The following is an 18988-nucleotide window of genomic DNA, read 5'->3' as shown; positions in this document are numbered from 1 at the left end:
CATTGTTTCAATTTATGTTCTGTTGTTTAGATGAATTTCTACTTTCTTTAAAAAATAATGTGGTATATTTATCAAGGTTTTAAAAAAGCGCGACGAATACCGAAACATGCCGTCAAACTTTAAGCTATATAAGCTTAAGTTTATTTTGGGCGAGATTTAACATGAAAAAACACTCTGATAATGAAATCTATTCCCTGTACATATGTCATGGTTCCTTTCTTGGAGGTTTGGGTAGGTTTTGTTTAGGTGCTTTAGGGATTTTTGTTTAAAAATTGTATATTTTCAAAATTTATTTATTTGAAATTTATAATTTAACTTTTATTAAAAAATTAAAATTAACTAAAAAATTTGCATCACTTTCTTGCTCTTTTTTCGCATTTAATGTGGTCGAACCAAGGTTGATCGCTTTTTTCACGCTTTTGCTCATATCAAATGTTTTCGTCGTGTTTCGCTCTTACTCGTGGTTTTTTACACTTTTCAAAACATTGATATTTATATATTTGAAAAATATTCATTTAAGTATACATGAAAAAAATAAATGAGTAAGTCTCTTGTGAGACGGTCTCACGGATCTTTATCTGTGAGACGGGTCAACCCTACCGATATTCACAATAAAAAGTAATACTCTTAGTATAAAAAGTAATATTTTTTCATGGAAACCCAAATAAGAGATTCGAACCACGAAATTGATCCGTGATACCGTCTCACAAGAGTTTTTGTGAAAAAAATATCACTTATTTCAATTAAAATCTATACATATTATAAAAGTGTGAACCAAGGTCAAAGTTTTTCTATTGTGTATTGTCAACTTTGTCCTTAGTTTGTACATACAAGATAAATTTAGTGAGGATGTTTTTGTAAAATCAGTTATTATGATCAGGACAAAATTTTCAGACTACATTTATGCTAGATAATAATCAAGTTGCCAAAAAAACTGAAACTCTAAAATTATTTGATTTTTATTTTCTTGTAGATGAATTGAACAAACTTTTTTCACAAAAAATATTAATTTGAAAAGATTGAAATACCAAAATATACTGGTTTTATTTTCTTATAGATGAAGTGAAAAGAATTTTTTCACAAAAAACTTAATTTGTAGATTTTTTCACAAAAAAGTTAATTTGTAGAAGAATAAAATACCAAAATTCTTTGGTTTTATTTGCTTGTAAATAAAGTGAAAATATTTTTTTCACAAAAAACTTAATTTGTATAAGGATATGATGTTAAATATATTTTATTTTACGTTAATTAAGATTAATTATTTTAAAACAAATAATTAAATTAACGAAGCCAAATAATTAAATTAATTTTCTTTTTCTTTTACCAAGGTTGGTGTCATAAAGAAGGTTCGACATTTAATTACATTTACAAAATGATACAAGAATTATCAGATATGAAAATAAATAATCCTAATAAATATTTCGTGGGTATTTGTTCTATCTATATTTCTTTATCAAAAAGAAAGTCGACTAATATTTTTCAAAGCCTTGGTTATTTACTAAAATTTATTTAACGATATAAGATTGCATAAATATATTTGTATTAATTTTATCTAATTTTTTCTCTTTTTAAAGGCTATAAACNTTTTAATTTGGTGATGATGTTTTTGTAAAATCAATTATTATGACGATGTCAAAATTGTCAATCTACGTATGTTAAGTAAGGATCAAGTTGCCAAGAAGACTGAAACTCCAAAATTCTTTGGTTTTTATTTTCTTGTAGATGAATTGAACATATTTTTTTCTACAAAATATTAATTTGAGAATATTGAAATACACAAATTCATTGGTTTTATTTGTTTAGAGATGAAGTGAAAATAATTTTTTCCCAAAACAATTAGTTTGTACAATATTGAAATACCAAAATTCTTTTGTTTTATTTGGTTGTAAATATAGTGAATTTTTTCCACAAAAAAAAAAAATTATGTAAGGACATGATGTTAAATATCCTTTATTTTACATTAATTGAGATTATTTAATTTAAAGCGACAAATTAAAATAATGATGCCAAATAATTAAATCATGTGGGTTGGTGTTGTGAAGAAGGTTCGACAGTTAATTACATTTCACGAAAATGATACGAAGCATTATCGGATATAAAAGAAAAATGACCTTATAAATATTGCGTGAGTATTTATTATATTTATATTTCTTTATAAAAAAAATCCAACTAATATTTTTCAAAGCCTTAGTTTATTTTTAAAATTTAACAATATATGATTGAATACATATAGTTTTACTAATTTTAACTATTTTTCGCCTTTGTAAAGGTCAGAAACTATAACAATTACTTATTTGATGATCTTGCAATTGACGAGAATGTATTTTTATAAAATATGGATATAAGCAAATCAATTATAGCTTTGTGTAATCTGAAATGACATATCTTTGAAGGTAAAATTTTAAAATTATTATGAATAAATCTTTATAAAAATTATTCATTAGCATTACTCAATATTTCTCCTATTGATAATAAGAAATGTCAAAATTATTTGATTTTTATTTGATTATAGATGAAGTGAACATATATTTTTCACAAAATATTAAATTGAATATGATTTGTTTTATTTTGTAAATTTATAATCTTTTGAATGAGTTTATATATGCAAGAAGTTTTTCAAGAAAAAAATTAATATATAAAAATTTAATACTTCCAATAATATAGTATGAAATATAAAAAAAATATGTTGATTGTAATTTTGAATTTTGTATTTAAATAATTTATTGCATAAATCTGTTATATCACTAAGAGTTAGGGGTGTTCATCGGTCGGTTCGGTTCAGTTTTTGGTTTTTTATTTCGGTTTTTTCGGTTTTCGATTTTACAAATATAGAATCCGATATCCGAACCATTTTTCTTCGGTTCGGTTTTCTACCGAAATGGTTCGATTATTTCGGTGGGTTATTTTGGTTTTGATACAATTATTTAAATTAATAAGATAGATATATTGTAAAATATAATATGTTATCTTTTTATATGATTTCTTAGTAAAGCATTTAAATATAAAGTCTAAATAAATTACATAAACAATAATCAACTAAATATTATTCAAAATAATTCATCATTCACTGATAATCATCTCAAAAAATATATAATAAAAATAAAATTATTAATTTAATAAAATTTCAATTTTTTCGATCGGTTCGGTTTTGACATATATAATCTGAAACCGAACCAAATAAATTTTGGTTTAACATTTATATCCGAATTATAAAATTTGGTTTTCGGTTCGATTTAGTGTTCGGTTTTTCGGTTTGGATTTTCGCTTTTTTCGATTTTATCCGGAGTTTGAACACTCCTACTAAGAGTTGTACACTTTTTGATAAATTAATATCATATTTTTCAGTTGTCTAAACGATGAAATAACCAAAATTCATTGGTTTTATTTGCTTGTAAATTAAGTTAAAAGATTTTTTTACAAAAAAGAAACTTAATTTGTAGAAGATTGAAATAATAAAATTCTTTGGTTTTATTTGCTTGTAGATTAAACGAAAAAAATTTCCAAAAAAACTTAATTTGTGTGGAGACCTGTAGAGGCTAGAGAAAAATATACATTTCTTCTCAAAATGGGCAAAACGATTTAAATAATTTATAATTTAACACATTCAAAATATAAGAAAAAATTTCAACAACGAAACATTGAATGCAAAAAGATATCAGTAGATTCCGAATAACAAGAAATTAAAAAGAAAAAAAGATGATCATCAATTGTCTCAATTGTAACAATATTTAAATATAAATAATAGAAGACGATAACAACAAAAGAATGAACATTGAGGATAATTAAATTATTGCACATAAAGATTTTCAACATCAAAATTATTATATATAAAAAAGTTGTCCAACAAAAGAATCAAAAAATACATATATGAAAATGCAAATGATTGATGTTGACAACAACATAAGATTTGCTAATGAAGATGATGAGAATATTGTTTTTTTTTTCAAAAAGAAGAAAAAGCTGATGAAAAAAAAAATTGTGAAAGCAATAAAAATTGAAAATATAAAGGAAGAAAACATTTGACGCAATAATTTAATTTAAGCTATAGAATATATTATTTATATTGTATTTTTATTTTTCATAAATNAGATCAAATATTTAATCTACACATGACTTATTTATATTTTATTATTTATATAAAGTAGAATGAATTTCAAATTACATCATTATTGGGTGGACTTGAAATATATCATAATTAACATGAAATACTACTATATACACATGAAATGAGTGGCTTTGAAGTTTACGATGTTGCTTCACTAAATAACAAAAATACATTTGAATGTATTGAAATCCTTCCATTCAAGAATAACCTTAGATTTTTAACACATAAAATTTTTAAACAAGTATCTTTTGCACTCATTTTATAATACTTGTTGTACAAATTATATTACATTGAATTTACTGCATATAATGTTAAAAGAACAACCAATATATCGTATTGCGATATTTACAACAATTATATCGTGAGATTTTGTTGTTGTCTAATGAAATTTTATATTTAATTTATCATGGGATTTTGATAAATAAATTTTTTTTATTGATTTTTTTGTATTGAAAGAATTATTGTATAAATTTAGTTGTACATGTAGCATTACTCATTTTCTATGACTAAAATAACATGAAACTCATTAATATATAATTTTAATTCTGTAAATTAATATCTTCCGATCTCATTTATTTAACAATAATTATTGACAACAAAAATGTATTTTCACGTGCGTCGCACGTGTCTTTACTTAGTTAACATAAAAATATATAGTCGCCAGATAACCAAATTAAAATATTAGACTATCGAGAACAGACTTGATATTATGAAAAATAGCGCGAATAAATATTTTGGACATATTTTGGTTTCATTGAATTTCGTGATATCATATTGAGATGAATAAAATTTTTGGGGATATCTTTAGTTTGAAAACGTTAAAATACGATCTTATTTTAATAAGTGAGTTGATCCATTTTTTAGTGACCACAAACTTTTTAATAAACTAACTTTTCTTATTTTGGATTTTCATCCACTAATTTTTCGAAGTTTGATTCAGTGTATTATCTTTGATTTTTATTTTTTGTGGTTTCACCATAATATTAGTGTGATAGCAGAAAATACTGATGTGACGTCAGAAAATACTGACATAACGTCGAAAATGTTGATGTGATCGAAAATGTCTGACTTGTCTAATTTCACGTTAACAATTGAATCGAGATAGCCAAAAAAATGAAATTTGATGTATTAAAACCAAAATTTTAAAATTTAATAAACCAAAGCTCGAAATCGGAATTAGTGGACCATTTTTTTTCCAATAGCTTATAAGTTGTCAAAAAGTTTTTTTTTTATAACATCTTTCATTATTTACAACATCCTTTAAATATATAAAACATCCTCTATGAATTTTAGCTTTGGAGAGATCATCAAAATAGAGTTTCTAAAAGTTGAAATAATATATTCTCAAAAAAAAAATTGTTAAAATAATATAAAGCAAAATTGCCCTTTTGTTAAAGTTGAAGAAACTTTTGATACCAGGTGTATGCATCGGTTTAAGTTATATCTATTGCCCTTAGTTTCTGTTGATTTATCTATATGAATGAATTTTTTATATTTTATGAGTAAAACTCATTAATTGTGGTGTTATGTATATTCTTCATTAGATGTATCGATAATAAATGGAAGATTAACTTAAAATTGAGATTGTTAAGATTGAGACTTAGACCTAACTTAATCTCAAAAGCTAGTTCAAGGGAAAGATTGTAAGTTCATACATGCAACTCTCAATGACTTAATATGGCTGATTTGAGATATCTAACACCCCCTCTCATTCTCAAGAATGAACAAATTGGGTATGAAATTTATAAGAGATTATCAGGTGACTCATAGAGCTGTCAAACATATAACGATGAGTCTAACTCAACCTCAAAAGTTATTTTAAAGGAGAGTATTATCAAAATCTATATATACAATTTTCAATGACTTAATTTAATCGATGCGAGACAACAAACCAAGTTTATTATTGATTTTTATCATGTATATCTATCAGTGTCATAGTTGCTCATATATCTATCATAAACGAGTCATGTTATTTGTGCTCCATTTTACACTATATACACTTCATAAAAAAAAAAATTGGAAAATAATTCGAATGAGACTCGCGAGTCGACTCCTGAAACAAACTAGAAGAACAATACATGTCGTGAGTAGATGTTTGTGGTATATTTATTTTCTTAAAATCGATGTCAAGTTCTCATTTTAATATTAAGTTATGTGACTTTAAAATACATTTCAAGTGAATAAAAAATTAATAGCCAAATAAATATGATATGATCAAACGTTTACCATTAAACCAAAAGTTATAACTGTCAGTTAAGGCGCAACTTTTTTTCCTTATACTTATAGCAACACAGAATACACCTATTTGAGTGCTAATAGGCCCATGAATCCGGAGAGGTGTATGTTTTTCTGCTGATGTGTCTCATATCTCTTAGATATCAGTCTTACTCTTTTTCTATTATCGATCTTTTCTCCAGCAGAGACAATATTACCCGTTAAGATATGACGTTATACATTTACGGTCCACCTAACCAACTAGATCAAACAGCGCAACGTCAGTAGTTTGACACACGAGAATTTTTCAAGACGTTACTCATCCTAATTCTACTCTCTATCAGGCACGTTTGACCCAACAAAATCATTGAGTTGTGTTTTCAACATTTCAAAATTGAAATAACTTATATAACATTAAAATACATATATCAACATGCTTTTCCTTTGTTTATTGGCTCTCGAAGAATCTACTTTAAAGGAAATTGCATCGAAATTTCCTTGTAATAAAAACAAACGAGTTGTTGTCCAGCTTAGACGTTGGACCATAACTTTGTGCACTCAAACCTTGTCTTGATGGATGGACAGAAAGCTTTTTAGGTCGTGGCATCGATTATGGGATACATTTCACATATCTATTTTTTTATTATTTATTAATTATTATTTTGGATAATATTATTATTAAATTCGACCCATCGTTAATTTGTCCTTTGAGTAATCGTCTAGCCGTAATTAATATTCTAGAATGAGTAGGTATCTTGTGAGACGGTCACAAATCTTTATTTGTGAAACGAGTCAACCCTACTTGTATTTATAATAAAAAGTAATATTATTATCATAAAAAGTAATATTTTTTCATGAATAACTCAAATAAAAGATCTGTCTCACAAAATACGACTCGTGAGACCGTCTCACACAAGTTTNATACATTATTTGTATCTACTCGCATTTTATTTACATAATAAATAAATAAATATGTATGTACGTGAAACCATATTTTTAAATAGTTTTTTTGTTCATTTATTTTCATTGAGTAGTTTTGCGTTTTTATTATTCGATATTTTTTTTATTTGAGCTTTTTTAATTATTATATAATTTTACCCCCTCGTTAAATCGACAGGGTAGAGTTTAACATGCCCTTTTTAACTCCTTGAAAAACAATAAATTAATTAGAAAAAGGTCACCTTTTGAATTGGAGGATAGGTGCCAAAACCAAGTCTCATTCTTGAATTTTGTCTTCTATTTTTATTTTAAAATTATCATCTTGATATAATTTTTTTATCATAACAAATCAATTTTTATTATGTTTGTGCCTTCGAATTTTTTTTTTTTGGTTATAAAAAATTATAGAAAATTATTACATTCATACTATATCTAACATATATGATGTCAGAACTGTATTTTTGTAATATATTTTAATTAGTTTTTGCAAATTTAGTCTTTTGTTTTGTAATTTTAGCTCGTTCTATGGTAAAGTATTGACATTACATCAAACAGTCATGCTTGTAATGAACGTCTGTACCACTCTATGTAGAAAATGACCAAAATTATCAAAAAAAAATACAAATTATTGTAGATCGAAGCCAATTTTTTTTGTAATTGTTGTCGTTTTTCCACATCCAGTTGTTGATGATTGGTGCTCGATTTAGACACTTCAAAATTTAAACAAGTTTAAAATTGTATCATTTACATGTGATTCATTGCATAATTTAACATATTTTAAATTAATATGATTTTATATTTCCATAATTGTAACAAAAATGCATATTGCGTAAAATGAAAAGCTGAATATAGGATAAAAAGATTGGTATTTTTAAACATAAATCAATAAGAAACTCGATTTAAGTTTAAATAAAATTTCGGGATTGATTCATTTGAACAGAGAAATATGTAACAGGACAGTTTTCCACAATACATTCGACCCAATTTGCTTTCGGATTAATCCGATGTGATATCTCTACGTCTATCGAGTTCTGGACATGAGTCTAAACAAACTGAATCGAGCTTACTATCACTAATTTTAAGGCTCAGATTCAAGCCTCGTAAAAAAGTCCAAGTTGCTGGTGGAGAGAAATCTTTGTGGGTTAGCACCTGCGTCACAAACAATGTTAGTAGCGTTGAGGTTTGCCTTTAAATTGAGAGCTAAAAAGAATATCTTCCCTCCCTTGAATAATGAGAATCCTCTACTATTTATAGAGTTTTTAAGGTGTATAACGGACTTGAGCCTTTATAATTAATTTGGGTCTCAATAATGAATTGAATAATTAATTAAATTGGGTCATTACCCATCAATATTTATTTAATATATAATAATATTATATTAATAAATATTAAAACGAACGAGCGACTCACGGATTATTGAACAAAATAATTTCTCATCGAAAAAAATTCTAGATAAAATGATTAAAAAAAAAATAGTGTCATAGACGTCCTCATCCTGTGTTTGATGGAAATAATGTTGCTATAAAAAGGTAACAACTGAAACCTGACATTTACATTGGACATTTAAATCAATGAATTACATTTTTTTTAAAGCTATCATTGCAGAGGTTTTTGTTATAAAATATAAGCCTCAAAATGAAACATCAAATTGAAGAAAATTATAATATTTTCAAGTTCGGCTCGAATTCAATACTTTCGAATATAAGTTAACTTTTTGAATAGACCGAAGAAGTTCAAGAACCGAACTCAATTCGTTTACACATTAGTTGTAGATTATTTTTTTTTAAATGAAAAAGATTATGCCATTGACGTGCTTGTCCTAATTTGGAGGAAACAATGTTGCTATAAAAATGTAATAATTGAAACATGACATGTACACTGGGCATTTAAATCAATAAATCACAATTTTTAAAGCTATTATTGCAAAGATTCTTATTATAAAATAAAAGACCCCAAAATAAAGCACCAAACGGAAACAAGGATTTTATAGTGAATTATTGAAAGATTAGGTTATTTTTTTGGTTTTGGTTGGGTTAACTCTTAATGGTACTTTAATGTCAGATTTTATATTCTGGAAAATTCCAAAAATAGTATAAGATTTTGGGTCTCTGGTTAATAGAAATTTGGTTTTTTAACAAAAAATTATTATTTTTTTACATATTTAATCTGATTTTCGAAATAATGCAAACACGACTATAGATATTGTTGATAGAATAGGTCTTATGTGAGAACGTCTCACGGATCCTAATATGTGAGAACGGTCAACCATACCGATATTCACATTAGTAAATAATACTCTTAGCATAAAAAGTAATATTTTTTCATGGATGACTCAAATAAGATATTTGTCTCACAAAATACGACCCGTGAGACCGTCTCATACAAGTTTTTGCCTTGTTTGATATATATCCGGCGGTAGGGGTGAACATGAGTCAGATTTGGATTTGGGTCTGGTCTGGGTAAAATATTATCAAATTTCTTAAAATATATATTAAATTTGAATTTATAGTTTTAAAAATTTAATTAAGACATAGTTAGCCTAAAAACACAAATATATTAACGTAATCAACTAAAATGTAATAAAAATCTACAAATTTATAATCTTATCTATATATTAAAATTAAAAAAATAAAATCATGTATTTGAATTAGTTGATCGGGTATTCGGGTAAGGAATTAATATCCTCTATCCCATCGAGAGCCCGAAAAATTTCGGGTATTCATCGGTCGGTTCGGTTCGATTTTCAGTTTTTTATTTCTATTTTTTCGGTTTTACAAATATATAATCTGATTCCGAACCATTTTTTCGGTTCGTTTCGGTTTTCTACCGAAATGGTTCGGTTATTTCGGTCGATTATTTCGATTTTGATACAATTATTAAATTAATAAGATAAATATATTGTAAAATATAATATATTATCTTTTTACATGATTTCTTAGTAAAACATTTAAATATAAAGTCTAAATGAATTACATAAACAACAATCAATTAAATATTATTCAAAATAGTTAATCATTCACTAATATCATCTCAAAAAATATATAATAAAAATAAAAATATTAATTTAATGAAATTTTGGTTTTTTCGGTCGGTTCGGTTTGGTTTAGACATATATAATTCGAAACCGAACCAAATAAATTTTTGTTTTAACATTTATATCCGAATTACAAAATTCGATTTTCGGTTCGATTCAGTGTTCGGTTTTTTCGATTTGAATTCGGTTTTTTCGATTTTATCCGAAGTTTGAACACCCATACGAAAAATAATTAAAATTATCCCATATTTTTCCATTTGGATTTGGGTCAGTTCAGGACCGAATTACTCCACCCAAATGTTCACCTGAATCTAAGTCATATCATCACTATGTCTGAATATAATAAATATATGAAAATAATAATAATTTATCAGACCAGAATTATATATTTGCCAATAATAATAATTTATCACACAAGAATTATATATGCCAACCTGTATTACTAATTTTAGAATTTTCCCTTATTTGCATGAATATTCATTCACATGTACAAGTAAATACATGTATCAGATTATTTTATGTTTCATCAACAGTATTTATTGATCTATGATATGATCAAATATTAGTCATTAGATCATCAATATATATATCAACTTACATAAAATATGAGAGACTCACGCGATTTAATGATACTGAAATATGAAGAGGAACACTCTCGGTGTAATATAAAATAATCAACATTTATGTGTGTGGTATATGATCGGAGCCAAAAAAATTATATGACACAAAAATCTCATATATTTTTGCTGTCTATGCCAAAATTATATATAAAACACAAACAGAAATACATACATACATATACATATATATACATATACATCTATATATTATATACGTGGGAAACGCCCAATAAATCCGACACGACTTGTATCATAGTACGCCGGACCCGAGTCATCGAATGTTCGAACCCATTCACCAAGATTATAGGCCTAAGGCTGATACAACTGGGCTCGAGTAATTAAATAATAATTGTTATATTGAATAACCAAATAAAATACACCACAATATAAATTAAATTACAATATTTAAATTTCAAGAAAAAATAACAACAATATAACATATTTTACTAAATTGTCTTAATTATGTTTTTAGATAATTATCAATTTATGTATTGATGAGTTCACAAAATTGTATGATAGTTTTCCGAAAAATTATTATCTTATTAATTTATTGAAATTATTAACTTAACAAATTGGCTCAAGTCAGGACTGAAAAAATATTATTTTAAAAAAATTATTAATATATTGAATATTAATTTATAGAGATTTTAGTATATACATTCTAGAATTTATTTAAGCTAAGTTAGCACAATTATTACCCATACATTATATAAATTCTAGGGTCTAATATAATATATAAAATATTTATATGATCACAAAAACTCATGTGAAACGGTATCATCGATAAATTTAATTTGTGAGATAAATATTCTATTTGGATTACTCATGAGAAGTATGAGTTTTTATGCCAAAAATATTACTTTTTATTATAAATATGAGCATGATTTACTTTTCTCATTAATAAAAATTTGTGACACCGTCTCATAAGATACCTACTTTCATATATATATATATATGTGTGTGTGTGTGTGTGTGTGTGTGTGTGTGTGTGTGTGTGTGTATGCATGCACCAATTTAGTGACATACACTGTGCATATTTCAGCTGACGTATTATTAATGAATTAAATAAATTCTCACAAATGCTTATAAAATGTTTCTCAATTCCCAATGAGTCATCGTGTATAAAGTATTTGTAAAAGGTGTGTCGATCATTGAGTCTTTTATTTAGCACAACTATCTTTGCATCGTTCATGGTGATGGATTTATATAAGATAAAATTAAAAAGACCTACAATTTTACTTTATAGTTGGTCGATTTTTCCCACGAATATAGATTGACAAAAATAATACTTTTGCAATTTGCCTTTATAAATTTCACTTTAAAAAAGAAGTATTAATTTTCTATTTATTTATGAACTCGTTTGTTCAACCTTTATATAATTAGGAATAATGACATATTTTTTTATCTCGTAACTTGTATTTTTTTAATTTTTTTGTTATCATTTAATTTATTATTTTAGTTCATTAACATACATTTTTTTCGATTTTAGTCATTTTATCGGAGTGCTAACGTATAATCGNATGGATATAACCCGGTGACATTCTGGTCAAAGAGGTAAAAGATTTAATTTATCTTACGGAAGCATGATGGGCCTTTAATTTAAAAACGAAAAATCAATGTAATTAGAATTAAAGTTGAGGGGTATTTTGGGAAACTGGGTATTGAAACCAAATTTAAAAGAAAAAGGGTACTGAATCCTAAGTTACCCAATAATTAATTATGGTGTCACGGTGAGTCAGATTTTTAAAATTCCGAAATATCCGTACTAAAATGATTATTTTACTTATTGATTATTTATTAAATTTTAAAAAGATCCGATATATCTCTGCTACACAATTAATCTATCTAACGATAATTCATAATATAATTATATATTAAAGTAACCAAAATAACTCTACTCAAATATTTGAGGGAATAATTTTAGTCAAATTTCATTTTTAAAAAATATAATCTCCAAATATATTTGAGTTTTTTCAAATATACATAAAAAGATCATTTTTTTTAAATATTTAACCAAAATTATTTTACTGACTATCCTTAAAAAATCATTATACATGCCCAAGCCAATTTGACTAGTGGCACACTCTTTTCCTACCCTTAAATAAAAAAGTCATTATATATAATTAGAAACAATTTTTTTTAAATTATAATAATAATTATATATTTTAACATTAGAGATCAATCATTTATATGTTAATTGATTTAACTCTAAAAAAAAAATATTAGAAATGAGACTATTACATGACACAACATGTACACGTATACATTCACACATACATTATACATATTGTTACAAATGGTATATGAATTATAGAATGAATTAAGGTATATGATGTATCGGTGTCGTAACACCCAAACAGTGTCGTCAGAAAACAATTACGGGTTGAATTAAGGTATTTGATGTATACACTGAATAGTGAAAAAGTGTGTGAAAGTCATAGAGTGAGCTATCACCACCATCTACTTTCAAAATGTTCGGCAAATATTACAAATGTTCCACATCAAACATTAAAATTATGAGTAAGTCTCTTGTGAGACGGTCTCACGAATTTTTATCTGTGAGACGAGTCAATCCTACCGATATTCACAATAAAAATTAATACTCTTACCATAAAAAGTATTAATATTTTAATGGATAACCCAAATAACAGATTCGACCCACGAAATTGATATGTGAGATCGTCTCACAAGAGTTTTTGTATAAAACTAACACAGATAGCTTACAAACAGCATCCATTTTTTTTGTTTGTTTTCAAACTCTGGGTGGTGCGCTAAATTTCTAATTCCATCGACTTTACATTTTCAGTCGGACTGAGATTGATTGATCATCATCCATTAAAAACATAATTCGGTTGTGGACAACTTCGAACTTCTGTAAACAAAAAGTGTGTGTGTCTGTGTGTTTTAATTTGTTTTGTTTTTTTTAAATTATCTATGTCAATTTACATATTCATATGCAGTTATTATTTTGAATTAACTTTGATAACACTTGAATGGAATGATACGATTTGGAGGCATACATTTAATTTAAAAAATTTTGAAAAATAAATTCGGAATGCACACATCTTACAAATTCAATCAACACATAAATATCAGTTACCATTATATATAAATAAAATCAACAGATTTTTAAAATATTTAATATCAGTACTCTGTCAAAACTAATCTCACCAATACAAATGCAACTTTTTTTATTTCTTTCTCAATTTTTTTAAATTAAATATCAAAACTTACACAAAAAATCTTGTGAGACGGTCTCACGGATCAATTTCGTTGGTCGAATCTCTTATTTGGGTGAATCCGTGAAAAAGTATTATTTTTTATGCTAAAAATATTACTTTTTATTGTGAATAACGGTAAAATTGACACGTCTCACATATAAAAATTAATGAGACCGTCTTACAATAAAACTTACACCATAACATAATAGAATTTGGATCATGATACGTGTACACTTAGGGTTATTTATTAAGTGACAACGTGTATTTGAAATGATAAAATTATTCTAAATATATTTTTGATTTTTTTTCCAAATAATTTAAACATTTCAAATATATTTCGTGAATCCATTTTTAACCTATAACATTTATCATATAATTTTGCAGTTTGCAGGTCATGATTACCCAAAACACCCTTCAATTTCTCTATATAATTGGTTCAACTCCCAAATCCTTCTCATGCACCCTTCCTCTCTCTCTCACACTCTGCATAGGAAGTGAACTGGCGTCGAATCAAGAAACTCCGGAGGATTCTAGAAACCAAGCGGTCGTCGCGGCCCTCTATGCCGCCTTGAAGACCTGCGACACGGAGGCAATCCAGAAGATCCTGGCCCCCGACCTCGAGTGGTGGTTCCATGGCCCGCCGTCATACCAGTTCTTGATGCGCCTCCTCACCGGGGAACATGACTCGCAGTTCCGGTTCTCGCCACACCGCCTCTCCGCCTTCGGACCCACCGTCCTGGCAGAAGGGTTCGACCAGTCCCGCTCCATTGCGTGGGTTCACGCTTGGACCGTGGCCGATGGGATAATCACCCAAGTGAGGGAGTACTTCAACACCTCGCTCACAGTCACCCGGTTCGGGAACACGAATGCACCGACCGGCACCGTGCCGCTGAGTTGCACGTTCTTATGGGAGAGCAATCTTCCTGACTGGGTCGGGAAAGCCATCCCAGGGCTTGTGCTCGCCATATGATCAAACTCCTTTTGCTCGTTTCCTTGGGGTATGTGTTAGTAGTCAGTGTATGGAGAATCAACGTAAGTGAAACACTCGTGTTTGTTGGTGATGAAGATGCATTTCTTCTGTGTGACGTTTTTGTTTTCAATAATGCAAAATGCTAATGCAAATGGAGGGATGTCGATTATTTGTAGTTCATCTGACATAAAGATTTTGAATTTGGAACAACTTATTGAAAAAAAACATGAATGCTTCATTGGTTTTTTTTTTTTTTTTTTTTAAATTTTCATATTAGTAACTTTTAATTTTCATATTAATAATACTGAAATTTAATATTAACTGAATAAAATAAATATTACAAATTTTATCATGAATTTTTATACTTAAATATCGGGATAATAAAACTACTACTTGATTCGAGATAATTAAAATGTATTAAAAATAAAATACGCCATTTTATACTTTAGCTTCAACTAAACATGCTTAAACTTATAACGTATAATCTTGATCATCTCGATACTTGGCCATTGTTCGTCTTGCTTAGAATCTTGTTTGCAAAAGTATATATTGAGGAAAAATATTTGGAAATGTATGTGATATTTTATTTTCTAAAACTACTTTTAGTTTAGTTTCTTCACTGCTGATCATAATTAAAGTTGTCAAAATGATCTAGACTCATCAGACAGGCTCGTCCAATTTTATAAAACAAGTGGTTTGAGTTGGTAATTTCCCAACAAACCCGAAAAAATGACGAGACAAACCTTAATTATGGGTTGCGAGCTGGTTTATCCTATCACTTAAAATAGATGAGTTTTGTTGATAATTTTTTAATCTACTAAAAAAACAGGTCGGTCGACATGTTGTGCGCCAACCTTCCTCACTAACTCGTTTTACATCTCTACTCATGATTCCCCTAAAGTTTATAAAGACTTTTCAAGTAGGTGTGGTGCGGTTACTCCGATAATTAGATGTTACAAAGAAAATAATTTTTATTTTATTATTATTATTATTATTATTTTGAGTTCATATGTGAAATACGAGCAAGACTGGAAGAGGCTGAAAAATGCGTGTTGATAAACAAATATATTGGATGGATCATTCAAATTTTAGTAGTTGAATTGAATTTAAGCATTTCTTGTTCAATTTCGGCTTTTACTTTCTAATTTTTTAAAATAAAAATAAAAATAAAAATGTTCTTACGCTCAATTTGTACTTTTTGATTATTTTTTAATTTTATGGGAAAATCAATTCCAGCTGCACACAGAATCGAACATTTTGCAAAAGTCATCGCCTCCAACATCACCAGCCTCCGCCGCCCCACCCAATCGGCATTCAACTCCAAAATTCCCCGACCCATATCCTCCTCATACTCAGGGCCGAAGTCTCGACACAGGCTGAAGCTTAACAATCGAGACATGGAGGCGGCGGAAAACTCGGAACGGCAGCGGCGGGTACCGCTGGTGGAGGTGGTGAACGACTGCGTCAACCGGTGGTTTCAGGATACGCTTAAAGAGGCCAAAGCTGGTGACACTGCCATGCAGGTGCTCGTTGGCCAGATGTATTATAGCGGATATGGTGTAGCCAGAGATGCCCAGAAGGTTTATTTGGTTCTTTCTTTTCTTTATCATGTTTTTTGTGCTGTTCTAAGAGTTTCTGCTGTGTTTGTGGTTGTTAGTTGCTCAAAGTCCTAATCTTTGTGGTGTTTTTTTGGATAATTTGTGGGGAGAATGTGTAGATCAAATTGATGAATGATAAGTGTGTGTAGTTTTTGTTTAGTGGATGAGATTTTGGTGGAGTTCAGTTGAGGAAGTGAAATATGCAGTATTTTTCTTTATGCTTATGCCGTGTCCTAAAATTGTGCACACAGAACCCCTTTATAGTAGTGGAAAAGAGCAAGAAGGTATGTCAATAAAACATAAGAAGAATCCAATTCCCTTTATTTTGACAGGGAAAGGCCACTTGTAATGATAGCTTAGCAGAATGGAAATCAATTCTCATATATTGTACGACATTTTGAGAAACTGGAAACTGATCCTTTGGCCACAAAAAAAAAAAAAAGCGGTTCGGATGCAAGATTCCTGTAATGAAGCTCTTGAAAGTCTGTCGTATATAATGGAATCATCAAAGACCATGACTTTTCGAGCTGGAGAACTAATTTTACATAGTAGGATTATTAGACATGCTTTTAGCTTGTATTTTATCGTGGTTTGTATTGTAGGGAAGAGCTTGGATTGGCAGGGCCGCAAAGAGTCGGTCTTCTGTGTGGAAAGTCGGCGATAAGCATCCAGGTTCTGGATATACATGTTCTTTATTTATCCAAATGTTCATGGTTTCATCTGTGTGTTGCGCCCATCTTTATTATGTTGATTCCATATTTTTTGTATTTGCTTTAGGTTACAATGCTAGTGATTCAGATTCTGATGATGCAAAGGAAGATGCCAAATAGCTCTGGATGCAGTTTATATTGATAACAGAAACTTTGACAAAGTGAGCTGAATTATCTTCTCGTGTTCTGCTTATTTAAACACATTCATTGAAAAACTTTTGCTCGATATTTACTTAAATTGTATGCGTTTTTTGTCAGAATATTTCCCACTGTATGGTTATGAATCCTAGCATTCTGGTTTAATTTATACGGGATAACAGATTTATCTAGAGTAATAAAAGCATCAGCTATATTCTTACAGCGTCCCATATAAAAGAAGGTTAGATAAGTTCTTATTTTGATCTATGAATTTTATGATCATTGATGCACCAGAAGATGGGTTATATAATTATATTTTCAAGAACGTGATATTTAATGTGGTGTAAAGTTGGCGGGCTATCCCAATATAGGAAAGGTTGTATTTAGAAACAAACTAGAAATCACTAATTAATTTGATTTGGCCTCCAACTGGTGCTACGTTATTTTCCTGAGTGGCGGTTCATTGTGAACTGAATGTAACTGAACTTACCATAAATTTAAAGTCGACGTTTATCAAAGCAGCTTGTATGGGTTCTTGAATTACAAATTTTTTTGTAATGCTTGATGTTGTCTCTTTGTCATCGACCTTTGTTACTTGTATGAAGTACAACTAAGATGCTCGCGACCTATTCTATTTCGGTCAGTATAATAGATGGTGTGGCACTAAGATTTATGGAAGACAAGTAATGATCTTATCATTGTGTCTTTTGTCAGGTTTGGTTTAGATATGTATTAAATGAAACCCCGATTTTGTAATTAGATAGGCCATGATTGCACTACATTATGTGGACTGTGTCCTTGATTGTGCCATATTTTGTTATGTCCACAAACACGTAATTCGGGTTAAGGTGCGACAAAGATGTTCGATATCAACTAGCAAGCTGGCTATCGCTTATCCCTGGTCTTTTTAAGCTCTCATGTATCATGAGATAAATGGCTTATTCTTTCCGTATTTCTTTTTTCTTTCTTTGTTTTTCTCTCCTTGGGTTCCTTTTATTTGAGTTTTATAGGTCATCCGACCACGACATTTCCACATTGTCTAGAGACCTAGCCACCCATTTGTATCACATCCACGTGTCACAAGAGTAATTCCGTTTTTACACTTGAAAAATTGCACATCATTTCTTACTTACAGAATAACTAAGGTTTTCTTCTCTCTGCAGTGTATTCATGAGCTGCCTCGATCGTGGCTACCAGGATTCTGCAACAGCCTATGCTTTGCTAGGCATATGGTTTTCACGTAGCAATATTTTTTTCTTGAGTAAATAACATTCTTCCTGATTTTTCGTTAAATCGAAAACGGTGTTGTGTGTACTGGTAATGTGACACCAGTCTTTTTGTATTGTTATTTCTTTGGTCTGATGATGTGTGCTTGATCATATACCAAAATATTCCAAGACTACGTATGAAAATCTTGATATCTTGACTACGTTCCTTTA

At 28.6% G+C, this 18988-nt stretch overlaps 2 protein-coding genes across 2 annotated transcripts; both read left to right on the top strand.

The window, feature by feature from the left end:
• Positions 1-14605: 14605 nt before the first annotated feature.
• On the top strand, positions 14606-15356 carry LOC140983336 (wound-induced protein 1-like). The gene has a single exon (XM_073450336.1). The coding sequence runs from the start codon at positions 14792-14794 to the stop codon at positions 15101-15103; it is 312 nt and encodes a 103-aa protein (XP_073306437.1). The 5' UTR covers positions 14606-14791; the 3' UTR covers positions 15104-15356.
• A 949-nt stretch (positions 15357-16305) lies between these two features.
• Positions 16306-18988, top strand: LOC140983619 (uncharacterized). The gene is made up of 4 exons (XM_073450740.1): positions 16306-16683; positions 17304-17373; positions 17479-17572; positions 18713-18988. The coding sequence occupies exons 1-3, from the start codon at positions 16321-16323 to the stop codon at positions 17529-17531; spliced, it is 486 nt and encodes a 161-aa protein (XP_073306841.1). The 5' UTR covers positions 16306-16320; the 3' UTR covers positions 17532-17572; positions 18713-18988.

The sequence above is a fragment of the Primulina huaijiensis genome, chromosome 8 (assembly GCF_012295235.1).
Source record: "Primulina huaijiensis isolate GDHJ02 chromosome 8, ASM1229523v2, whole genome shotgun sequence".
NCBI lineage: Eukaryota > Viridiplantae > Streptophyta > Magnoliopsida > Lamiales > Gesneriaceae > Primulina > Primulina huaijiensis.
Note: the sequence above shows the minus strand (reverse complement) of the source record. Positions and strands in the feature narration are given on the sequence as shown.